Source organism: Myxocyprinus asiaticus, chromosome 38, assembly GCF_019703515.2.
Source record: "Myxocyprinus asiaticus isolate MX2 ecotype Aquarium Trade chromosome 38, UBuf_Myxa_2, whole genome shotgun sequence".
Classification (NCBI taxonomy): Eukaryota; Metazoa; Chordata; class Actinopteri; order Cypriniformes; family Catostomidae; genus Myxocyprinus; species Myxocyprinus asiaticus.
In genome coordinates this window covers 9154389-9178617 of record NC_059381.1, presented here as the reverse complement: position 1 = coordinate 9178617, position 24229 = coordinate 9154389, and the positions used below count along the sequence as shown (strand labels likewise).

The window sequence follows — 24229 nt, the reverse complement described above, 5'->3', positions numbered from 1 at the left end:
TTTTCTTGTTAGTAAAATTAGATCCTTTTCCAATATATAGCTGTTAAATTTACAGATTTTAATTGTGCGCAAGAGTGTCTTTCTAAAAAGTTTCTCAGACTGGCATGTGCAGTAGTCTCCTTGGGTCTGATAATTATCTCCTTCTTATACGGCTTGTTTGCTTTTGTTGTTTTATTTGTCTGCATGTGACCTGAGTCATGTCCCCAATTTTCCTGCTGCTTCCTCACATCTATCGGTTCCAATTAGCTCAACTTGGCATCTTTTTCACATAGCCCCACTCTGTCAAAGGTTTTTTGGAGATCTGCGCTCCTCTGCCCTTTCCCTGCTCGTCCTCCTAAATTACACTCAGATGATGAAGCGCCTCCAAGGCTCAAGGCTCCCTGAGATTTAGAACTTTGTCCTGGATGAAGGACAGGTTAGGAGTGACATTAATATGCAGAACAGGTAATATCGGAACCACAACGTATTTTATGGCGGCTGGTGCACATTATGAATCTATTTGTGCAAGCTGCCCTGCAAGAATTTCATTTGCCACTCGTTTATTTGCCTTCCTCAAAAATTACACTACTGGAACAGGATTTGATTCAAAGTAATGTTCCAAGGGCATACTTTTATTCTGGTGCACTCTATTGGCAAAGAGTTTAGATTGAGAGGTGCCCGGTTTTGTTACTTTCAATCTGATATTATACCAATCTCTCAAAAGTAAATCTATTTTTAGAGAGGGTTGGTCATCATAAACATAGACATAGACCAACCAAGATAGCTTGACGTTTTGACTAGGAGTGCCACCGAGAGAATGTTTCAGCACCATGGACAGCGGCTTACTGTCATTTCAGTGGCTATGCCCAAGCGACAGTGCTTATTTTTAGCAGCAGGCCTGCTGTCGAAGAAAATAACATTTGAATTTATTATTTATTTCCTGGAGCAAAAAAAAATCTGTATGATTGTGATTTGATTGTAAAGCTCATTCGCATATCCACATGCTGAGATCAAATTTTAGGATGATGACGCGAGACTTAATATGTCTCCTCTTGAGACCACTCCTCGGTTAAAATTTATATTGGAGAATTACGGTTCCCTCTTCAGATTCATTTGAACCACATCAAACCGCACTCCCAGCAACCTATGTGGCACCCTCCGTAGACCAATCGGTCCGTAAATTACCCGTTAATTGCATATGATTATTATTATCACGTCGATGAACGTGCTCATCAGAAGCTTTTCATTTGGGCCAGCTTGTGGCACATTGAAAACAGCAAAAGAGACGAGACAAGGGCAAAAGAAAGACCGTTGGGAGCAATAATGGCAGCATAACTTATATAATCGTTGCACAGAACATTATTACAATAATTTGTGCTAACACATTTCCCTTGTATTAAAAATATGGCTCAAGGCGAGTCAGGCATGATCTTGGGCAGCGTGGCCCCAAGGGTATGCTTGCAGAACCGGGCACGGTGCACTGCCAAAGCAAGCGAACTGACTCGGCTGGGCTGGCATATACTGACAGTTCGAAATGACATTAACAGGCCATTACAGCCTCTAAGTGTGGTAGGTTAGAGGGCCACGGAGTGTATCTCATTTCCTTTTTAATGCTGCATTGGAGTGTGTAAAATGTATCCTTCAGCCCAAATACATACAAAATAATGGTGTGTTGTAATATTTACTGTATCTATTTTACCTTTTGTCAAAGTAAATGAAACGTTCAAGGAATATTCAGGGTTCAATACAAGTTAAGCTCAAATAAAAGCATTTGTGGCATAATGTTGATTAACAAAAAAATAATAATTTTGACCTTTTGTTTAAAAAAGCAAAAATCTGGGTTACAGTGAGGCACTTACAATGGAAGTGAATGGGGCCAATCTGTAAATGTTAAAATACTCACTGTTTCAAAACAAAAGCCACAGGATGTAAACAACATGCGTGTTAACATGATTTTAATGTGATAAAATTGCTTACAAACCTTTTCTGTGTAAAGTTATGTCCAATTTTACGTAATGCTGTCAACTCTAAAATGACCATAAAAATTAAGATTTAAACAACTTTACAGCTCAAATAATACACATGTATTAACAGAAGAATTAATGTAAGGTTTTTTATCAAATTAAAAGCTTCACATTTCTGCCTTTAAACCCTCCAAAATTTGGCCCCATTCACTTCTATTGTAAGTGCCTCACTGTAACCTCAGTTTTTGCTATTTTAAAATAAAATAAACAATTATTTTATGCTGTAATAATCATTATGCGCAAATGCTGTTGATTAGGCATAACATGTATTAAACCTGGAATATTCCTTTAAGAGATGCAATATAGAAACCAAAGCTACTAGGCTCTATAAATGCTTTAGTATTTATAAGTGAAGCCACATGATGTATTAGCCATTTTTTGAATTATCTTTCTTACTGTAAAAATGTAAATATACTCGAGGCACCATTTTGTGTTCCTCATCCGCCTTACCGGCTGAAAAGAGGGTTTTGTTCCTCATTAATGCTCACATGTAACCAAAGCCATTGGTTTAGTGGCTGGTTGAATTGTAACAACTTACCCCATATAGTGTGACAACATGCCCCACTACTGAAGCAAGATAGTCCAGTAGCTTGTTTTGTATTGTAATTGATCCAATTTGATCAATTGCGGTATGTGTTGGCTGATTATTTTATGTTACCTATTCCATTTTTGGTGTTTCATGAACGTAATGAGCCTCATAATTGTGTTCACATGAAACCAAATTCATTGGTTTAGTAGCAGTTCAAGTTGTGAAGGTTGCAGTTTGCATTGTGACAATTTATCCCACATAGATTGACAACGTGCCCTACTATTGGGTCAAGATAGTCCAGGTGCTTTTTTGTAGCTAAGGAATATATACAAAAATTTACTTTCAAAAATAAACCTACCCTGAAAAATATTCACTGGAGTAAAAGTGTAACAATTAGCCACAGTCTACCCTTTATACAGTATTTCAGGATCCTCAAAGCCTTTGTCTTATGTTGGGGTTACTGAAGGAACCACTGACAGTCTGTAAAGTTCTTACAGGAACCAAGAGTAAATATCTTAGAGTACTGAAAGGATGTCTGAAGGATCTCCATAGGGTTTGGCCGGTGTGGCAGCTGAGAAACCCCAAATGGTGCCTCAAGTATGCAGTTAATTGAATTCATTGTAGCTCTTATCATTCTTCTAAACAGTCACACAACTGGGCATTGCAAAGCCTTGAGAAGAACTCATCTAAAGTGGCTTGTTGACATTTTTCTCCATTTTGAGTTTGCCTGAGCACCTCTATACCTGCTGAACACATGTACGCCTGTTGTTCTCCTTGGGCCTCGTTCTCAGCAGGAACTCTGTGGCAGCCTACAATTTCCCATCATTATGAGCAGGTGCTTTGGGCTCAACAGTGGTGTGCCATTGTCAGCATGAAAAACGCTGTGGTTTTGTGCTCTGGTGTGGAAATTGAAGGCTTGCATGCAACATCTGCACTTGTGCGTACGCATTTAGACTGTCAACAGCGGTTCAAATCGTGGATAAGTGTGGGATTTTAGAGGCGTTCTGGGCTCACGTTAGATGTTTGAAGGCATCACTCAAAAACTCCAAGGAGTCTCCATTACCTCCAAAATGTTGTTGTTCCTGATCAGAAAGAGCAGAAGACTTACACAAGGTGTGTAGACACCTTGATCAGTTTTTGTTTTTAAATTGAAGAGACACTTTGTTTTAGTTTTTACTTTCTAGTGAAGCAAGAGAGTTTATTTGTATTGTAGGAGCAAGCTATGATATTTTCTGTAATAATCATTTGCAACAACATTTTAATCAGTTGAAATCAAAAGACATGATGGAAGTCTACATACTGTAAGGCCTAAGTGAAGAAATCTGATTAAATAATCTCTCTCAAATTTGCCTTTACTTCAAACATCTTATGTCAGCTATTAAAAAGTTCCTCCTTAAGAACAACCAGAGGCATTTATTTATTTATTTATTTATTTATTTCACATTTCTGCTCTTCATACACTCGATTATATGTGTATAAACCCCATTCCTGAACACACACATCCGAACATTTGTCGTCCGTGAGCTGCAGGGCAGGGATTTGAAAGATTCTCTCTGCTCGTGCACACCGCGCGGAGGAGCTCACAGTCCTCTTTCTCCAACACGGCTCGTGCGTTTGAAGAGAGCCATCGTTTCTCATTCCAGGAGATACACTATTCCCCGTTGCTTGAATTTAGTCGTTTTGCATGATCTAAATTAAAGATTTAAATAATTTATTCCGGCGAGATTACATGCACAAGGCTGCTTTTGCCTGTGCATTGTTCGTGGGTTTCAGCACTGGTGCTGTCCACGCGCGCATTAGTTCCTCCTCTGTGCATTTAAACCGAATCTCATTTGATGCTCTCGGGAGAAATGACATATGAGGACATATATGTGATCGTTATGCACAAACGACTGCATTAAAAGGACAATGCATAACAGTGATTACTACACTTTTTTTAATAAAACATTGATTGCCACTATATACACGTCTAAACTCGTGGTGCGTCATTCATAAGGCAGGGTGCATAGACCTGTGCAAATTGTGATATTTTCTTTATTTATAGTTCCTCTGCTTCGGCGGAGCATACCATGTTACTGTATAACTATGGGAGAGGGGGAGAGAGAGCGTCGACTGACACCAACAGCGAGATCCAGGGAGCTGCTTCTCCTCCTCTAACCTCCCCATTGCACGTAGCGCGTTTGAGCTAGCCCTGTCTGTTTAAACCGGGAGGACACCCATACCGACTTCTCAATGCAAAAAATAAAAGGGTAGCTAGAAGCAGCTAGGGGCGAGGGGAACGGAGGTGTGAGTAGAAAGCGCGAGCTCTCGGTCTCTCTCTCTTCCTTTTATTATATATATATATAAATGAATGAATGAATTATTGAGTAGAAGGGCACGCGTACAAGGAAACACGCCTCCGCCTGGACTAACGAACCTCGAAGCTTTTTATATTTGACTTGTGTTCAATGGTACTACGTGTTTCTATCTGTACATTTTGGGCTCGAGAGTAGGACGCGTGTCAAGTCTCGCGCACGTCATCGTAAAACACTACGGAAGATTGTTTTTGCTCGATCGACCGCTGCTACGAAACTCCTCTCAGAGAAGATGGCAACTTTAACAAACGGACAGGTGGACGGCAGCACGGTTCACGGAGGAGCGGCCAGTACGAACGGGCTCGTGAACGGAATAAGCCACGCGCACAGTCCCGCGAGCTGCGCAACCATTCCCATGAAGGACCACGATGCCATCAAACTGTTCATCGGACAGATACCGCGCAACCTTGACGAGAAGGACCTCCGGCCGCTCTTTGAGGAATTTGGCAAGATCTATGAGCTCACCGTGCTGAAAGACCGCTTCACTGGCATGCACAAAGGTATGTTTGCTTTTCCCGCTCGTCTCCTGTCACGCTGTCGCTATAATGTCTCTATTTCGTTACGCTCGCCGTTTCCGTCACAGCATCGGAGGATACGAACGATAGACTTGGATTCAACACTGTTTAAATATATATATATATATATATATATATATATATATATATATATATATATATATATATATATATATATGCATTTTTATTTATTTTTTATTTTTTTTATTTTTTAAGGAATGTAATTTTTTTACGGAATAATTCACTCAGTCATTGCTCTTCTACCCAACTAACAATGTTTGGTTCCCTGAACGTTCCCAGAACATAGCTTTAAGGTTATTTGTGGATAGCCAGGAAAGTTTTTTTTTTTTTTTTTTTTTACAGAAATAGGACGTTTAAGGTTGTGTATAATGGTTCCCCTAACGTTACCTTAACCTCTAAATACTGCAACATGAGCATACGTTCTATCTAAGTTCTTATTAGGTTGACACACAAAAACCTCCCAGCAATGTTCAGGTTATGGTAATAAAAAATAACCCCCAAAAAGAACGTTCATAGAGTGTTAGGAGTTGGTTCTCAAAAAATAAATAAATAAATAACAAAATGTGAAACATACACTAAGAAAACATTCTGTGATTACTGGGCTTGAGGTCCATTTAGCTCCATTACTTTGTTAGACATCACATCCAAAATTTTCCATTGAGTCTAGTTCGAGGGTAGTACTATGTGTGTGTGCGTGCACTGGTGTATGAGCTCCTGTAAACATTTTCCCCCAATTTGTTTTCTCTCGAAATCAGACTCTCTTTAACGTTTGTCTTTGTACTGTAATCGCAATTCTCAAACCGAAAAACACATAATCGCGTATCTGTAACAAGTTTATTCAATCTTACTTTATTTTAAGCCTTTGTCTAACCAACATCCATTCAAAGAGTCAAAGGTAAATGTCTTCAAGACAATGACAGATGACAAGGAGAAAATAATGAGCATGGATAGAATCCCTAGTGAAAGGGTGTGACATCTTATAGGTATCCTCTTAATTAGGGTTGTGTAGCTGCAATTGTTCCTATTCCATTGCCTCATGATAAAATATACATTTATGATGACACTTCACACAATAGCATTCTGGTGTGTGGTATGTTCCAGCAGTAACAGCAACTGAACTATAATTACCTCCCGCTTATCTTCTCCTTGCCAGTTGGTGTCATATGCAGCAGCTCACGTCTCCGGTTAGGTGCGACCACAACTGTGCCTTGTTTATGCACTTGCTCACTCCTGCAGTGTGGTAATTACTGCTGTAACCGTTTACCTGTGGTGTATTCGGAAGGATCAATTTCTGAAACGCTCAACTGGGAGTCCAAGGTGGTCTCCCTAGGATGATCTTCCCAGGGGTGTCATTATTTCACAGGCTTATCTAATTGATCCCAGACCCTGAGGATGTTGTTTGGCTTTAGGGTCACATCAGTGGCTAATTTCCCCATCTATTCCTAGGAGTCAGTGGAAGAGCTGCTTACCTCAGCCTGAGGGATGTGGTCCCTCCGTTGTTGAAAACAAAGCTGCAGAGCGTATGTGCTGAGCAAAAATGTGGCTTTGAGGAGCGGGTCTGGGGAGGGTAGTAGGTTATCTTTTATTAATAGCACCGCTGGAGTACTCCCCGTCCGGTGGTTAATCATGTTGCTCGTGAACTATGGGGAGCCGTGCTGGCTGATTCTAGGAACTGTCTACTTTCAGCAATATATGGGCCCTTTTACCCATCCTCCCACTGCCTGGAGCAGGGCTCATGTTCATTGGCGTGGCCATTAGGCCTGGTCGTCTCCGTGTTACTACTGAGCTGGTACTGGTTCACTCCCTCTCCAAAACCCCCAATTCATAGGCACTGGCATTAGTGTCTCTCAATATCCATTTAGCTTTGGCAGCAATGCTGTCCTCTCCATGCCCTGCAGTCAGCTGAGGCCTGCCTGCTATGGAGCTCTCATTGGTTGCACTGATGACTTTCCTATATGACTTTCTTGCTTCCATGAAACACAAAAGGAGGTGTTAGGCAGAATGGTAGCCACAGTTGCCATTCACTTTCATTGCATGTGTTTGTCAGTACAATGAGAATGTATATTGAATATTGACAACCTGGTCTCATAGAATCACGTTACTATGCCTACATTTTTACAAAATGACTTCTACGTGGCTCGTTGTACCAATAGCGGCAGTTTCATGGTGAAATAAACACTAGAGGCGCTACAGCAGCAATGATTTTATTCGCTTGCACACAAATTATCAGTAAAATGGCAGATTATCAGTTCATAAGCACATAATTTTCGCCCTATTCCTCACACAATGCTATAATATAACATCAAAACACTTTTACTAAAGTGCATGACTTGTAAGGCGATACATTTTAATGTTTGCATTACATAACCAACAACATTTACAAGCTTATTATTCAAGCTTGCACAGCAGCTCAACTGATAGAGCGTTGCGCTTGCAATGTAAAGGATCGCGGTATCTAGAGAGCATGAGCACAATTAAAAGCACCAGAAAATGTTGTGGTTGCTTCAGCAGTTGCATTTTTTGTTAGGTTACTGTTTAAACTCAATAGAGCATATACTACTGCGATATATGTAAGGAACCACATAATGTCATATTGCAAAAATGTCGTCAAGCGGGGTTCGGAACAACATGAGGGAGAGTAAAAGAAAACAGAATTTTTATTTGGGGGTGAACTGGTACCATTCCAACAGTTCTTCTGTCCTCCTTTTCAAAACAATCATCAACATTGTTGTCAATGTCATTATGGAAAGTTCTTCATCTTGGCTCTTTATCCTTCTCCACCTACTCCCACTTCCTCTCTTCACACGTTATCACCTCCTCCAGCCTGCTGCATCTCTTCAACGTCTCTGCTCTCCCGCTTACTAGATTTCTCTTTCCATTCACAGGCTGGAAGCGGTTTTGTCATCCATTTATTCACTCGCTTACCCACCCACACACAAGCACACAAAACACACGTATACATGCGTACACACTTCATTTGAGATTCAGCATTACACTTCGTGCTGAGTTGAGGTCTTAAGAGCAGGTCTTTTGGCTCGCTGCTTGGTACTGTAAAATGTCTTGGGATAATGGAAATGGCAAAATCTCAAGACAAACACTAGCTTAAACTGCAAATATTAGTGCCTTTAAAAAAATGGTTGCTCCTTCTTTGCGGATGATTTTTTGGATTGCAATGTTGCCATGTAAGACAGCAGTTTGGCAAGCTAGTGTAGGACAAGGCCGTAACCATGTCTTGAACGTTGGGAGAGACCAAGACATTTTGAAGGGTGGGGGGTCACAGTTGAAGTAATAAAAACAGTGATACTCTTTGGTCCTGACTAAAAACATTAAATGCAATAAAGGCCCAAAATTTGATCATTTTTGGTTTTAAAAGATATGTTTTTATTTTAAGTTCACACAGTACAAGACAAACACTGTGTCTGCATTGCTAGCAATTCACCTGTTTCAGTCATCTTTTTTTCTTTTTATGCTGTCTCAATCTGGCCATATCTGATTATTGGAGAGGACTTGTCCCCATCAATATATATTGTGGTTACAGCCCTGGTGTAGGATTTCAAGATCGCATCCAAAATACAAATCTTGGAATTATACAAGCACTAAAGGGATAGTTCACACAACTATCTTACTCTCATGTTGTTCCAAACTCATATGACTTATTTACTTTGGTGGAACGCAAAAGGAGATGTTCACTTTCATTGTATGGAAAAAAAGATGCATTGAAAGCAAATGGTGACTGAGGCTAACATTCCCCCTGACATTGCCAAATGGGTTTGGAATAACAGAATTTTCATTTTTGGGGTGAACTTTCCCTTTAATTGCTTGCTCATTTTTTAAGCAGTTTCTAAAATTGTCAAGAAAATGATTTTGCGCTGAGCAGGTAAACACCAGAAGCGACCATCGTTGGGAAGCGTGAGCGTTTGAAGCTGTGATGAGTGTAGGTGGAGAGGGAACGTGTTTGATGCTATAAAGAAGCACGTAGGAGGAGATGCTCTATATTTTTCGCACTGTGCTGCCGAGTTCACATCGTCTGTTTTTGATAGTCATTATTCTCATATGGTCTACTTTTCTGCTCGCTTTTTGATATGCAGACGTGGTGTGCCGGCATACACTTGATTTTGAGTATGTATCTTGAACACAGACAATGTCTGAGTAAGGCACAGTGCGTTTTACGTTTGGACTCTAATGAGACATTGAGCAGGGGGAGCTCCATTTATCCTCATGTCTAAACAGCCAGAGTAATGATTCTGTACATCAGTTATCTAGTCTTTAGACTCCCGTGTCTTTGGAGAAGGGTGAGAAAGTGAGAAAGACGAGACTGGTGTAAGCCTGGCTGAATGATTGAGATTGGGAAAGCTTGAGAAAGAGAATGTTAGGAAGAGAAAGATGGATGAAAACAAACAGAAAGAGAGTTTAGCACACAAAAAGGCCTCTGTTTTAAGCAGACTAATCAAAAGAGACAAAAAGGTAGAGTTGGACTGGGTATGGGGGCAGGCCTGAGCTGGGGGGGGTTTCAGAGTCCTCCGTTCTCCGGTACTTTCATTTGGCTTCTCTGCATGACTCAGCACAGCTAATAGAGGCCATTTGTATCGGTCTCAAGCAGCTGCAGGAATCACACCGAGAACCGTAGCGCCTTCTACTCGCACGCCTTTTAGCGTGGGGGAGATTTCAGCCATACACTAAACATCTATCTCCCCCAAATGCAGGAAGTGGAGACAGTTAGGATTCTAATCTTGCTTGTTCTTTCCTCCTAGCATTTGAGGGTTAACAAACAGTCTGTTTATTATGCAATCTGGCCTCATAGAATGACGTTACTATACCAAAAATGTTTCTAAATTATTTTTACGCAGCTCGTTGTACGTATCGCAACAGTTTCCTGGTGAAATGAACACTAGAGGGGCCACAACAACGACTTTTATTCACTTTTACACAGATCATGAGTAAAACGGCAGGTTATCAGTTTATAAATGCTTACTTTTTGCCCACAATGCTATCTTATAACATCCATACACTTTTACTACAGTGCATAACTTGTAAGGCGGTATATTATAACATTTGCATTACATAACCAATTACATTTATAAGCTTGTTCCTGTGCATTGAAATTGCAAGGTAGCTTAACTGATAGAGCTTTGCACCTGCGACACGAAGGACTGGGATACGAGTCCTAAATAGCACACAAGTCGACACATTTCATTGAAGCACCACAAAATGATGTAATTGCGTTTTTCATCTCACGTTTGCTTTTTCTGACACTATCGGTTAGGTTTAGGTTTAAGGTTTTGGGTAGGGCATTTAATTAAAAAGCCTTATAAGTTTGGGAGACAATCTAACTTGCTTTTAGCGTCACACAGTGGACATTTCAACTCTGAACTGCCGTTATATGTGCAATGAACCGCGATACGCCTGCAGCTGTACAGGTTTACGCACTGTGCATACAATGAGTGCTCCAACTGACCTGAGAAACATTTTCTCTGAGAATATTTCAGCACTCATGAAGTGTGTCCTATATTTGTTTGACTGTTTAAAAGAACTAGCAATGCACGATTTGTGAATAATCCATTCTTTTGAGTTGGTTCTTTTCATTGAATTGGCCAAATGGGCTTGCATTACAGTCTGAATCGATTTGTGATTCAGTACAATTCGTTCAGACCGTTTGTTTCTCACACAGTAAAACAGTATAGGCATATTTACGAACACTGAACAAACAGAGCTGGATAAAGTAGATATTTACCTACAATCAACTGAAACAAAATGCTGCCTTTTTGAGATGTAAAATTGTTGTTTCATGAGAATAAGGGGCTGTTCACACCGAATGTGTTTTTGCGGTTTTCCATAAATATTTGCTAAATTGATGTTTTTGAACACTAGGTCACTTTTACTATGTTTTTAGCATTTAGTGTTTGCTCTGAATGGTTACTGTCTTTCAGTGCCGATTTCTCAGGGCCAGCAAAGCCTTCTCTGCTGGCGTAACATGCCTAATAAATAAATATTTTTTCATCTTTTCATTCTCATTGACCTTTTTGGCTATGTATTTTCAATCGCTTTCAACTCCTAATTAATCTACAAACGAATAGCAAAAAACAAAAAAAAATTATCCAATCAGAATTTATTCCTCGATGCTTACAAGCAAATTGTGACAACTGTTTCACATATCGCATGCCCAAAGCCTCCTTAGCCGAAGCAGCGCGTGAGTCTGAGCTCCACCCCGTCAGGCCTTCAGAATTTCCACAGAATCCCTCAACACTGCAGTGAATAGGCATCCAAAGTCAGATTGTCAGATTCATCAGCCAATCAGATTGATTTATTTGTTCTTGTGGGTGTGGTCTTTAGGACCAGTCCAGGCCTTCTAGCTGGCCTTGAGTGATGCAATCACACTTTAAGTGATAGACGTAATTTGAAAGCGAAGAGCGTGAGATCTTGCTGATGAGTCGGCTGTCATTGCTGTTGTTGCCGTTGAGAAAGAGATCTTTATGGATTTACAAACCTAAGATGTTCTGCCTTATCGTGCGATTGATTAATTAAATAGGAAAGGACTGATTTTCACATCAAACAAATTGGTAAGTGCTTTTTGCATTGTTATAGCAACATCAGGAGTTTCCTAAGTGTAAATTAGGCTGCTTGAGCATTCAGTGTTGGATCAAGTTTTGAAAAGTAACCGTGTACCCTGACGAAACAAAATTTATTGCAAGCAAAGTTTAAATCACAAATATTGTTAGAAAGCTTTTTCTTGGTATTAGACCTCCTTGGCTCTGGCTTTCGTGCATAGACGTGTTTTTAAAATGTCAATTGGTATTATTAGTTGACTGCCACGTAATGTATGATGGGCATACAGCATCTTATTCATTGTGAAACTATTTTCTTAATGGCATGAATCTCACTGAAGGCCTAGACTTAAAATGCACGAGCCACAGCTGCTGTCTTTTAAGCTTTAGCCAGTGCTACACATACTCGAGAAAATTAATAAATGCTTCTCTCAAAGTCTCCAGAATTGAACGCTTATTGTTGTTTTTGCAAAAAAAACAAAAACAAAAAAATCCTCCTGGGGGAGCATGCCCACAGACCCCCCTACAAATAAGGGTAGCTATCCTTTAGTCAGATTTCTGTGCGTACCCCTCAGATGAAATCCTGCAGGTGTCCATGATGAACCACATAATATCATTTTGCAAAAATGCCACCACAGTCATGTAATTTTCATGAGATCAGGCTGTTATTATGATAGTGTTCGTAGCTTCAAAATATCCATGTCTTGGGTGTTCTATATTTGCTAGATGGGTTTTGATGGTCCAAACAAGCCCTCGTTAAAAAATTTAACAGTGCGAATGTTTTCATGTCGAGAGACCGCATTAAGGGGGCAAAATTCGGTTGGATAAAACTGAGTTTCTGGGCAGGATTTTTCTGAAAGACAATTGGATGTCCTTGCCGGAGAAAGAGAAAAGCTGGGGTTTTTTCTCCTGCGGCTTGGTGTTAATTCAGCTCGCGTCGTGGACTCACCATTGCATTGCTGTTGCATCATCTGCACACACAGCGTTTCTCTTTTTTTTCCCCCATCCCCACCTCGTTTGGATCAGCAGATGTTCTGAGCCTCGGCCCATCCCAAATCCTCTCAAGCCTCTAGTCTCTGATCGCTCATCCCTGCCAGCAAGCTCCCACTTCGAATGCAGTTTCTACCACAGTGCTACATGATCAATGCGTTTTGTATATAAGTTAGTCGACGTGTCACCTTGGACGTCGCAGCTGGCCAGAGGTTGCCCTCTCTCTCGCCTCTCAATATGCAGCATGCCTGCATTGGAATGTAAGTAGCTATGGTGGCACTAACATGCATGTAAATATGCAGGCCCATTTTTCAGTCAGACAGTCGAGAGGGTGGCAGCACTGTGTAATTTTTCGTCAGTGTTATTTTTTTAGGGAATTGTCACAGAGGTCAGCCGTCAAGAGGAGAGATAGTTACTCAAGGTGAGCAATGACTTGCCCATGAAAGAGACCAGAGGAGAAGAAGTGTGTGCTGGCTGCAGGTTCGGAATTGTAGAGGATAGAAGACCTGTCTGGCAGGCCTGACCTTCCCGTGGCCCTTATTAACTACTGTGACCCTGTTGTGCTGTGTGAACTGGGCCAGAACTTAACTATTCTCTCGTACCTCGAGGCACTTAAAAACTCATCTCAGTTTCTCAGACCGCATGCAGACGTGTTTATGTGAACACCTAATCCCAAAACACTCATCTCATGAATTCCTCCACTATCTACCATCACTCTCTGTCAGATAACTGTGTTGTGTTAGGGCATGTGAACTTTAAAATTGGAAGTAATAATGTTTGGCGGAGGCGATTTACTCTCTAAATTGAAAAGTATGCAAATATGCTACGCTGCACAGCTTCCTAAAATTCCATCCTGCAAGATTTATGTGCGAGTTAATGGCCTTGTTGTGTTTTCATATATTTAAATAGCATGATTCGAAGAGCAGGGCAGGGCAACTGGGTTCAGCCTTAAAAATTTTATAAGGTTTAGCTGTAATTTCATATAAACGCTTCTGATGACCCCCCACCCCCCACAGCACAGCGGTTTTTATCTCGCCAGGACTTTGAATTACCATTTTGATTTAAGAACCTCAGAAACCTTGCAGCATTGTGACAACAACACTAGCTAAATTAATAGTTTCTGTTTTCAAACTAGTTGCATCATCTAAGCGTTGTTGGGGTGTGTGGTGTGTTAAATATTTAATGAGTTTAGGAGCGGTGTGTGCACTGCTGTCTAGGCAAGTGCAGGAATAGGTGTCATAGTGCCCATAATTCAGCGAGAAAACAGAGCTGTCAATTTGAATGCTTTGGTTTTATCCTGAAAAACTTTTCTCCATAAACAGCTTCTCTGCAGGATTTCCTGTATATTTCTATTGTGAAAAGTTTTCTACCTGTATTTTATCACTACTGAAAAAAATTTATGCCAACCATATGTTTACTTGTGAAAGAAAACATGGATCCTTGTCCAATCCATTTATTCAATATAAATATATAAACTACATTTATACTATAGTTTTATTCTCTTTACATGTATGCATTTAACAGACATACAGTGCATTCAGCATCAACAGCTAGTGCCATGCTCTACCAGTTTAACTAAAACAATAAGCTTCTTTAATACAAAATATAAGCCTATTTTCCTGTAGATTTTTTCAAATAAACCACCAATAAACTGCATTATAATTGTCATTTAACTTCTAATGATCACTGATTCTACACAGCATCCATCTAGTTAAAAATGCACCAGTGCTCTTTTGTGAGCCCTTCACATCATTTTAAATTCTTTTTTGCTTTATGTGAAGTGTTCAGTTCGTTACCTGTTTGTTAGTCTAATGATGCTGTATTCAAACTCCGTTAATTAGCAGAGTGCGGAGAGAATGGAGAGGTAGAGCGTTAAAAGGAGACAAAAGCCTAGGTAATAGCTTAGATCATTTTCATTGTATGGACTGATTTCCAGCAACATTTTAATCACTTTTTGGTGTAGACAAGCACAAAGAAAGAGAAAAAGAGAGCAAGTCATTAAGAAAGGAACAGAGGGGACCGTGTTTTGTTAACCATCCATGTGCCTTTTTTATCTGGTTGTGGTCTGTAAATTGGGCTACATAAAAGCTGCAAAACGTCTGTGAAACCTGGTTGTTAAAGTAGCTGTTGTTTTTTCAGCAATGAGACCAACTCCTGTGCAAATTTTCTCTTATGCACGTACATTCTTGTTTTTCTATCATGGTGGGGACTTTCTATTGTTTTTATACTGAGCTAATTATTATTTTATTTTTTTCTATCTCCTAACCCTCACGCAAACTTTCCTGCATTTTTAGATTTTAATTCAAACATTATTTAGTTTGTTTATTAAGCTTTTTACTAGGGGTGTGCAGCAAAATCATTATCTGTATCTGTATTTGTATTTGTTACTATGCCAAAATTATTTGTATCTGTTTCTGTATTCGGATAGAACCGGATGTAGGCGTGGCTTAAACCGGAAGTGTCTCAAACTAATTTTATTATGTAACTCTCTTACATTTATAATTTCTATGCCTCGTAACAAGGTATTTGGTTTTGGGCATATCTGTACTGTTTACCATTGGTCCCCACAAGGTAGGCAATAACCACACACGTTTATCAGTCTAAATGGGGACATTATTTATTATATTATTTTATATAAAGCTAAGTAATTACTAAAGAATTTTTAAAATAAAAAGATTATATATATATATATATATATATATATATATATATATATATATATATATATATATATATATATATACACTCACTGAGCACTTTATTAGGAACACTATGGTCCTAATAAAGTGCCTGACATGGTCTTCTGCTGTTGTAGCCCACCCACCTCAAAGTTCGACATGTTGTGCATTCTGAGATGCTATTCTGCTCACTACAATTTTACAGAGTGTTTACCTGAGTTACCATAGCCTTTCTGTCAGCTCGAATCAGTCTAACCATTCTGTATTTTTGTCCGCAAATTTGTTCCTAGGTATAGCTTACACACTCTTACACTTGTTTTGGATTCACCAGAAGTATAATATTATTTGAGTTTCCATTTATGCATTGCAGAATGCACAGTATTGGGTCTTCACTTTACACAACACACCCACCGTTGTGTGAAAAAATAGCCTGTGTGTGTTATTTAAGCGTGTGTGGTATCCAGGAACATTTTATGTTTTATATTTACATTTTGTTCCATCACTATACTGCATAGTTGAATAAAATAACTATATTAAGCATAAATTGTCTTTTTCGACGAGAGCAATATTGCATTAAAAGCTACTGTTTTGTGTTCTAGATGTCAGAACAGCAATCCATTTGTATTTTTTTATTATTGAGAAGACTTACCACTGGGGAATGCTGTACAGGCACAGCTTCAGTACAAGGATTTCCCATACCTATGCTAATGTACCATATTGTGCTGAGGTATATGGAGTTTTATCATGCAGGGTTTGTTGTAACATACAGGATATGTGGATAGAGGATATGAGAAGCAGGTATGTAGGAGAGCATTGTGGGATATGTGAGGTCGGAGCAGGGAGGATACACTTCATCTGTACTGTGAAGAGCAGTCAAAGCTGATCAGAATGTAGATATGATATCGGCCAACATGCATACATACAATACATACATGTATAGTGTTTAAAGTAAGCTGAGAGTGCAGATAAGATAGTGTATTAGTGTATACAAGAAACATACAGTTGTGCTCAAAAGTTTGCATACCCCGGCAGAAATTGTGAAATTTTGGCATTGATTTTGAAAATATGACTGATCATGCAAAAAAACTGTCTTTTATTTAAGGATAGTGATCATATGAAGCCATTTATTATCACATAGTTGTTTGGCTCCTTTTTAAATCATAATGGTAACAGAAATCACCCAAATGCCCCTGATCAAAAGTTTACATACCCTTGAATGTTTGGCCTTGTTACAGACACACAAGGTGACACACACAAGTTTAAATGGCAATTAAAGGTTAATTTCCCACACCTGTGCCATTTTAAATTGCAATTAGTGTCTGTGTATAAAGAGTCAATGAGTTTGTTAGCTCTCACGTGGATGCACTGAGCAGGCTAGATACTGAGCCATGGGGAGCAGAAAAGAACTGTCAAAAGACCTGTGTAACAAGGTAATGGAACTTTATAAAGATGGAAAAGGATATAAAAATATATCCAAAGCCTTGAAAATGCCAGTCAGTACTGTTCAATCACTTATTAAGAAGTGGAAAATTCAGGGATCTCTTGATACCAAGCCAAGGTCAGGTAGACCAAGAAAGATTTCAGCCACAACTACCAGAAGAATTGTTTGGGATACAAAGAAAAACCCACAGGTAACCTCAGGAGAAATACAGGCTGCTCTGGAAAAAGACGGTGTGGTTGTTTCAAGGAGCACAATACGACGATACTTGAACAAAAATGAGCTGCATGGTCGAGTTGCAAGAAAGAAGCCAATGCCACAAAAAAGCCTGATTACAATATGCCCGACAACACCTTGACACGCCTCACAGCTTCTGGCACACTGAAATTTGGAGTGACGAGACCAAAATTGAGCTTTATGGTCACAATCATAAGCGCTATGTTTGGAGAGGGGTCAACAAGTATTGTGCTCCTTGAAACAACCACACTGTCTTTTTCCAGAGCAGCCTGTATTTCTCCTGAGGTTACCTGTAGGTTTTGCTTTGTCTCCCAAACAATTCTTCTGGCAGTTGTGGCTGAAATCTTTCTTGGTCTACCTGACCTTGGCTTGGTATCAAGAGATCCCTGAATTTTCCACTTCTTAATAAGTGATTGAACAGTACTAACTTGCATTTTCAAGGCTTTGGATATATTTTTATTTTTGATCAGGGCCATTTGGGTGATTTCTGTTATCATTATGATTTAAAAAGGAGCCAAACAACTATGTGATAATAAATGGCTTCATATGATCACTATCCTTAAATAAAAGACAGTTTTTTTTGCATGATCAGTCATATTTTCAAAATCAATGGCAAAATTTCACAATTTCTGCCAGGGTATGCAAACTTTTGAGCACAACTGTATATGCTGTACATATATAAGTGTATACGTATACATTTTAATGTTAGCTGATAATGCAAATAAGATTGTATATGAGTGCATATCTAGTTTTCACAGATTCTCGGTGTTCTTTGATGTAAGAATGTTGTTCCTGTTCCTGTCAGTGAAGATCACACATCTTTTTGACGATTTGACGATGCTCAAGTACCCCAAGAAAAACATGTAATGAATCTGTAACAACCCCCCATTAAACCATTATGAGATTATAATTAGCTTGACGTCTACTGAAACAGCCTATTTGTTATTCATGGGTTATTCAAGATTTTTATTGAGGCATTGTTAACAAATAAATCCTCATTAGTATTTTTTCCCACTCAGTGTTTTGCACGTAAATAGGATTTTAATGTCATGATATTTATTGGACTAAAACGCGTTTGGGTTCAAATTTGTTAAAGATCAACTGAACTACTAGCGATGTAATTTTATGGCTTAGATTCTTTGTACCTTAAAGGCTTATTATGGTTAACCAGCAGCAATCTTAAAAGAATAGTTCACCCTAAAAATGTTAAATTGCTACCATTTAATCTCCCTCATGTCTTTCAAAACATGTATGACATACTTTCTTCCTTGGAAAAGAAAAAGAGGTATATTTATAGCAGAATGTCCTAGCTGCTCTTTTCCATTCACCATGAGTTAACATGGCTTTCAATCAAGATTTTAAGTGGATAATACATTTCAGTCTGTTCTTCAAGCAAAGCTATCATATGGCTTCAGAAAACTTGAAATATAGTGCATGAGTCATATGGACTACTTTTATGTTTTTTTTGTCCTGTTTGGAGCTTGACGGTTTTTGGTTACCATTCAAGATCATACAAGTTGTATGAACAAGGGCAGCATGAACATTCGTCAGAATGTTTCCTTTTGTGTTCCTTTTGAAAAAAAATTATGGACTAGGACAAACATGATGACAGTATTTTCATTTGTGGGTGAAATATCCCTTTAAGGCCAGACTGGGTTAAAATGACAAAAACAAACCAATGGAAAGCATGCAGACTGTTTAGAAATTAAAGTTGTTTGTCTTTCAGTCTTGTCTTGTCAGGAACAAAAAATGCAATGTTATGAGGTTCAGGGTCAAGTCAAACCTTCACTAATCCTCTGACAGATTTCCATCATCGTGGCTGTATAAAAAATGATGTTACTCAGAATCACTAAGACTCATTTTGTCAGGTGCTCTCACTTTTCATTTCATTCCCTGAATTAAAAGTACATGGAGCTTGTAAAATCAAGGTGAGAGTCACCGAGCTATTGCAGGCACCTTTTAAAGAGATAGTTCACCCAAAACCGAACACTTTGTCATTTACTTAGTGTAATATGGTTCCAAACCTGTATGACATACAGTACTTTCTTCGATTTAATGAAAAAAAGGATATGTTAAGCACAATGACAGCCTCAGTCACCATTCACTCTCATTATATGGAAAAAAATGCAATGGAAGTGAATGGTAACCAAGGCCAACATTCTGCCTAACATTTCCATTTGTGAGTAAATTATGAGAGAAGTAAAAAGGAACAATCCCTTTAAGGTTTGTTTTGGGAATTTGAGCAATATATGAATAAGTTATATATTTCTTGTCTTTTCTGAGGAGCGTTGAGGTCAGAGCAAAGCTGCTGAGACTAAACTCAAGGACGTAATTCTGAAAGTTGCAGGATAGATTTAAACCATACTGTGAAAGGCTTCGTGTTGGTTTAAAGTGTGGGAGGACAGAAAATCGGTATTTCATGCCCAAAATTGGGCATTAAACCTGCGCTGAAAATGATGCCATGAAAAGCCTGGATGCTTTAGAAGCCCCAGCATCAAAATATGTGCAACATATCATTCGCTCTTGAATTTTAATATGTTTGGGTTTAGTGGGGGGACCTTAATTTCAAGAGAGCACGATAAAGATGGACGAGGAGGTGGGGGGGTGAATAAAATAGAGAAAGGGAGGGGTGAGACAGAGAGAGCAGGGGACTCCCTGAGACAGATGTCACCCTCACTGCAGATAGATGGCTCTTGGCTGGTTTCCACGCTGGGCTTTGACCCCTCTGTCCTTTGCAGTAATTTATAGGTGACATTTTTAAAGATTTAAGCACTATTTTGTGGCCATCATGGCTTCGAATGTAGAATGACCTTCTAATGCAGGTTCGCAGTCAGTCCAGAGCTAAGATGAGCCCACCCGCACATATGTAGATACTGCATGTTCAATGAACAATGGCATTTTCATGGTATATTTGTGATGATTTTGGGGGCGATATACAATTAAGTAGCATTGTGAATATTGCAATGTTTTTAATGCGCTATTTATTTAGCCATCAAGTTTTCTAAAGAGTGTATCATTAGACAGGTTTCACAATCCTTCCTTGTCACACAACTTGTTAGTTGGAGCCTTGAGATGAAGATGTAATAGTGTCTCTTTAAACTTCAGTAGAGTTGGTAAGTTTTATTTCGTTTCTCAGTATCGTTTCTCAGTTTCTATAAGATTCTTTTCCGTAAATCATTGTAAATTGTCAGTTTTTATTTAATTTAATCACAGAAGTTCCCACATGGCATTTTTCATACATTGAGTGTTCTACGTACTGCTTTCGGTGCAAGTTAAGTTCAATGAACAGCATTTGTAGCCAGAAATTTCAACTTGTTCCTTGATTATAAAAAAAAGGATTTTCGCAGATAAATGCCCCTTTTCAGTGGAATTTAGCATCGGATTTGGAATAGATTAAGTATTTTAAATGGGTCGCATAAACACACATTTTTTTTACTGTTTTCTGAAGGTTGGTTTCTCTTTAGACTAGTCGACTAGTCGGTTACAAAACTTCCATTTAAACGACAGTCAAATTAGTCGTAGCACACATCCCTAGTTTAAACATACAGTTTGAGCTATGCAACAGAATCAAAACCTTAAAGTAATAGTTCACCCAAAAATGTAAATTCTCTCATCATTTACTCACCCTTATACCATCCCGGATATGTATGACTTTCTTTCTGCAGCAGAACACAAATTAAAATTTTTAGAAGGGAGAAGAATTTCTAACAAAAATGGACTTGATCTGTTTCTCACCCACACCTTCCATATCACTTCTAAAGATATGGATTACTTTTATGCTGCCTTTATGTGATTTTTGGAGTTTCAAAATGTTGGCACCATTCACTTGCATTGTAAGGACCTACAGAGCTGAGACATTTGTATAAAAATCTTAATTTTTGTTCTGCAGAAGGAAGAAAGTCATATACATCTGGGATGGCATGAGGGTGAGTAAATGATGAGAGGATTTTTGGGTGAACTATCCCTTTAAACTGGGAAATGGTCAGGACTGGAGAGAGGAAGTGCGGGGAAACTAGACACCCTGCACAGCTTCTGGCAGTGCATCCATCAGGCCCACCTGGGTCTGGTGTTGGCTGAGGCATAAGAGAGGCCCTCATGTCTGCAGCACTGGGTCGTCATCTGGGGGGAGTCTCTCTAGCACATCATCACTCATTTGCAATTTAATGGCCCCAGAGATCACCCTTCTTCACCCCACCAGCCCATTCCCAGCATGGAAAAGCTTATTAGCAAAGGTTTTAAATCACAGTATAAAATCTCAGATGAATCCACCACAAACACCGCCCTATCTTTACCCTATTCAAGATGCTTTGTCCGTGGCGTCCACCAGTGCAGCGCTAGAGGGTTTGAGATTTCTTTTGAGCTGCGGCTCTCAAACAATCTTTGTTCTTTCAGGACAAGTGGAACCAAGTGGAGTAGGAAATATCATAATTACGAGTTCTGAGCATACTAATGACCAAGCAAAGTTGTATTTACCAGTAGGAAACTCTGAAATTTAGATGATACCCAAGATGCCGAGTTGTGACGTTGGAAGCAATGATTTTGTAAAATTGTTTCAATTTCAGTGCTTTATTTCAATAATATAAATTTTCTATATATGACAGATGTAGTCAAATAATTTAAAGCTAATAACTCTTTATTTATGGTTTGTCTCATGCAAATTCATTCATAATTTAAGATCCCAGTTTAATGTATACTTTTCATAGGTTGACTTACCAAAAAGTGTAAACACTGTGGGTCTTTAACACAGTAAAAATATTGCTCTTTTATTTTGCGCTATCCAACATGTCAACTTCTGGCTAAACCAATGATGTGAGTTTGGGGCAGGACTACCTGTTTGCTTGAACAATGGAAGATGGGGAAAGGAGAGTACAGTAGGAGTGTTTGTGAAATCAGTTTGAAAATTATTTGCAATATTTTAGCAATTTCATTTGGTGCAGAAATTACAATCTTTACCTTTAAGAAATTGTTATAGAGACAATGCACTTTTACTTGGTTGATTTTCTAAGAAAGCTACTTCCAATGTAGATTGTGTTTTCAGGTTTTGTTTTCTTCAGGTTCTGTTTTCCCTGGAGATCATAGTCGAGTCAGTCTTATTTTGGCCTGTCTGCCGATAGCAGACTACATCATTGTTCTTCACAGAGCTTTATGGCTTTGTAATGATGTCCCGGGCTTTGATAACGTTGATAACTTCGGCTGGCAAAAAAACATGCTGCTTTTAGGAGGCAAATTAGAAGGCAGCCCTGTCTATGCAAACGGCTCTCTGATTTAAAGCTAATGCTCAATCCTTATACTACCTTGGACGCCCTGCCCAAGGGCATTGAATTTACAAAAACATTCCTTCCTGTTTGAAATTTAAGCTTTGCAGCCCTACTTTTTCATGGAGAGAGAGAGATAACGTAGAAGGTTCTCGGAGTTGCTCTGCCAAACTGATAAATATTACGAGTAATGAGGATTGTGGAAATGCTTTCTACCATGGGCCTTCTCACACTCAGCAGCTTAGCTGTCCTCTTTTTAAAAGAGAGAGGAACATGGGTATCAGCATGTAGCAGCCGCAAGGGCCTTTGCTTTGTGTGTGTGTGTGTGTGTGTGTGTGTGTGTCTGTGTGTGTGTGTGTGTGTGTGTGTCTGTGTGTCTGTGTGTGCGCGTGCAGGATTTTAGGAGAGCAGCCATAATGCTCAATGTTTCCAACAGAGAAGGCAGGCTGACTTCCTGTCTGGGCTGTGCTCATCTCTCCTGCCTCAGACACTCATGTTTGCACTAGGGTTTGCACAACTACTCCTTTTTACTAATCGGCAGGTCAGTGTTTACCTTAAAGGGACAGTTCACCCAGAAATGAAAATTCTGTCATCATGTACTCACTCTCATATTATTCCAAACTAGTATTACTTTTTTCCACTGTAGATGTTTGGCAGCATGTTGGCCATCATCAAAAGCAGTGTGGTTCACTCACAACATGTTTTGTGAATGCAACTCGCTTTGGGTCCTTTTTATTTTCATTTTTGCATAATTACAAATATATTTGGCTGTTACAAGTTAATACAAAGCTAATACTAAGCTCCTTCACACAAACATTAGGGATGGGCTGTATTTTATATTTGATCTGATACTAAGTACTCTCAAGGCCAATATCACCAATATCAATACCATAACCGATACCTCTATTAAATAAAAAAACATTCTTGCGATTTCTGTAGTCTGTATGTGCCTCGCGCTAAAAAGTGAATTAGCGCTCTGATCACTGTCATCTGCTACAAACAAGGCACGTAATGCTCATTGGGACATCCCTACTATCGTAATTATGGAAATTGAGCAAATGGTACTACTTGTTATGTGTTCTCCCTTGGATAAATTGCTTCACTGCAAAAAATCATTTTCTTACCGAGTATTTTTGCCTCGTTTCTCAGTAAAAATATCTAAACATTCTTAAAACAAGCTTAATGTACTTGAGAAGCAGCATGACATCAAATATTCTTTTTTTGTTTTCAGAGAAATCTAGCACTATGTAGTAAGTTTATGCTCACAACAATAGGGTAAGAAAAAACTTGATTAAAAGGGAAAACCCCAATCTTACCCCATTGGCAAATTGTTTTTTTTTTTTCTTGTTTTAAGCATAAAACCCAACAACATTTTTTTAGATTTCTTTAAAAACAAGCTGTATTATCTTATGCCATCCTGTTTCTCAAGTAATTTTTTCTTGTTTTAAGTATGTTTAGATATTTTTATGGGAAACTTAGACAGAAATACTCAGTAAGAAAAATATTTTGCCATGTCTTTCTTACATTATTTTCATTTGTACATCACTTTGTATAAAAGCATTATAAGAATAATAAGAATAAGATTGCTTAAAGAATAAATGTTAATGTAATGACATGTAGACCCTGTTTAAACCTGGTATTATATGCGTCTCGGGTGATCTGATCAC

General features: G+C 38.9%; 1 protein-coding gene across 10 annotated transcripts in view; it reads left to right on the top strand.

Moving 5' to 3' along the window:
* The first annotated feature begins 4712 nt into the window (after positions 1–4712).
* The window catches only part of LOC127428760 (CUGBP Elav-like family member 4), a 139939-nt gene continuing 120422 nt past the window's right edge, over positions 4713–24229 (top strand). For 8 of the 10 annotated variants that reach the window (XM_051677353.1, XM_051677357.1, XM_051677358.1 and 5 more), the window contains exon 1: positions 4713–5386. In XM_051677353.1, the coding sequence (XP_051533313.1) occupies positions 5119–5386 (268 nt within the window). In that variant the 5' untranslated portion in view covers positions 4713–5118. The remainder of the gene's footprint in view (positions 5387–24229) is intronic. The other 2 variants (XM_051677361.1, XM_051677360.1) reach the window with 1 other exon arrangement.